The following is a 2,379-nucleotide window of genomic DNA, read 5'->3' on the forward strand; positions in this document are numbered from 1 at the left end:
GTCAGCTTCTTGATGAAAAACTTGAACTATCATTAAAGTTGAGAGACTTAACTATTCACTAGGTGCAAGAAGGATTTCAAGAATTCTTCAGAAAGCTCAATGAGTGATTCCTTTTTCTTTCAGGCAAGAGTAAGTCAGGTAGCCAAGATCTAAGTTTGACGCAGGGAGTGCGAGGAGAAAAGGTCCTTCCTGGGATTGTTCTTCTGTTAGCTCAACTATCTCTTTTCATTGGGCGAAGTGCTATCCCAAAAATTACCGAGGTCACTTTCTGTTCTGTGTTTTTATTGTGTTTGTTTCTGCATTCTACTAGAGAATATGTAATATCCATTAGATTTTGAAAACTTTCTAAAAAATCCTATCTTTAACGGTGTCAGGAAATAGCTTCTTCCTTTTCTTCTGGTGGTGCTCGGAGTTATGAGTATGGCCCTGCTTTCATCCCTGTAATGATTTGTCGCACCTTCCGGGTAGCTGGGAAGAAGTGCTTGGACCATGTATGGATTTTTGGATCATCTTTTGCACTACTTATTCTTGCTCAAAAACTTTCACTTTCTATGTGCAAAATTGTTACATTTGTGTAGTGAAATTTGGAGGGCTATTAGCCTAACTCGCTAGATTCGAGACTCAAAATCTATCTCATATTATTATTTCAAAGAAGCCAAATTTCTTGTTCTCATTCAAAACTTCAATTTCTACATGCAAAAACTCTACTTTTCACATTTGTCTAGTGAATTTTGGAGGGCTATTACCCTAGCTCACTAGATTATGGACACAATCAGATCCTTTGAAGCCATATCTTGCCTAAGAGAATGGAAGATGGAAGTGGAATCCTTGCTTGAAGTAAATATAAATTTCTGAATCTGATGTAAAAAGTAGCCATTGAGTACTTTATTTTTTTCTTTCAGTATGTAAGGTTAAGAACTCAAAAGATATCAGTTCTGTTGCGGACAAGGTTTACAACACCAAACTGGGTTAAGGTTAGTTAATTCCGTAAAATTTTTGAAGTGAATAGTTCAAAATATATACCCTTCATAAGTTTAGCTAATGTTTTGAGCTTCTCCTTTTATGATAGCACAAGGAGCCAAGAGAGGTTCATATGTTTGTTGATCTGCTGCTTCAAGAGGTAATTTCTTTCATTTTCTAACATGATCTTTCTGTTGTAAACTCTGATTCTTAACATATAAATGTTTTCTTAAGCTGTGATCAATTTCTGACCTCTTGCAATGTGCATATTTTTTATGAGGGAGAAATGAGAATATAAGATGTTGGAGCTGTCAGAGTGCGTGTGCGTGACTGTGTGTTTAGCACAAAAGTTCAAGTCTGAGAAAGTTATTAACTTTCTTCATTTCATTCTTTCGTTGACATTTTGATAATCAAGGAACTTACTTTCTTCATTAATCTTGCTATTAGTTCGAAGCCATAAGAGGCGAAGTAAAGCAGATTTTACCTCCAGAACTTAGCCGTAAACATCGTCGTACAGACAGTAACGGGAGCACCACCACTTCTCGCAGCATTCCTTTGAGAGACGACAGAATGAACCGGTCAAATACCCAAAGGGCCACGAGCCAGCTACTGGAATCCCATCTAGCAAAATTGTTTAAACAAAAAATGGAGATATTTACGAAAATTGAATTCACACAGGTTTGGTAGGAGTGCTTGTTGCTAGGTAATTTACATTATTCCCCCTGGTAATATAGCTATTTTTTAGTTCTTTGTAATGATGATGATCCTTGAAGGACATCAAGGACATCAATAAATCAAATTTTCTGACTTTTTGATGGTTTATTAGAGGATGTAGTTTTATATTGCCAACTTCAATGGCATTTTTTCGTGAAATTTTCTTGTTTGATTGGATGAATATTCTGTCACTGTCTTGAACTTTACTTTTTTATTTCATTCGATAAAACAATAGTTTGAACTCTAAAGCCATCTTTTTATTACAAAATAAGATGGGTTAATTGATATCCTTTTAGTAAATGCTGCAAAGATCTTACTTTTTATAATTAATATTTTAATTTGAATAACAGGATGTTTCCGGGCAAGCCTGAAAATTACGCCGCGCATCGTCGCGGTGTTCTCCTCCTAGTGGAAAAGAAACGTACAAAGGCTTGTGAAATGGAATTGGACTTTGAATTGGTGCGGGGACCACTAGAGATAGCATTAGACTTTCTTTTGACTTTAAAAAGGGAGAAACGTACAGAGGGTTAGTAGTTTTTTAGTTTTTAGAGACAATTTAGTTTTCTTTCTTTTCCTTATTGCGTTTTCTTTGGTTCGTATGTACGCCAGAAGTATTGTGACAATCTTGCGTGGGTTCTCCTCAATAGGGATGAATTAAATCCCTTTGTCTAGTCGAGAAACAACGGAGGACTTGGTTCTACTAAA

The 2,379-nt window shown here is 36.0% G+C and overlaps 1 protein-coding gene across 1 annotated transcript; it reads left to right on the forward strand.

The window, feature by feature from the left end:
- The first annotated feature begins 439 nt into the window (after window positions 1–439).
- Window positions 440–1,782, forward strand: LOC113778692 (vacuolar protein sorting-associated protein 51 homolog). The gene is made up of 4 exons (XM_027324170.1): window positions 440–491; window positions 903–974; window positions 1,070–1,120; window positions 1,408–1,782. Exons 1-4 carry the CDS (start codon window positions 444–446, stop codon window positions 1,645–1,647), a joined length of 411 nt encoding a protein of 136 aa, XP_027179971.1. The 5' UTR covers window positions 440–443; the 3' UTR covers window positions 1,648–1,782.
- The last annotated feature ends 597 nt before the right edge of the window (window positions 1,783–2,379 follow it).

The sequence above is a fragment of the Coffea eugenioides genome, chromosome 7 (assembly GCF_003713205.1).
Source record: "Coffea eugenioides isolate CCC68of chromosome 7, Ceug_1.0, whole genome shotgun sequence".
In the NCBI taxonomy this organism is placed as follows: domain Eukaryota; kingdom Viridiplantae; phylum Streptophyta; class Magnoliopsida; order Gentianales; family Rubiaceae; genus Coffea; species Coffea eugenioides.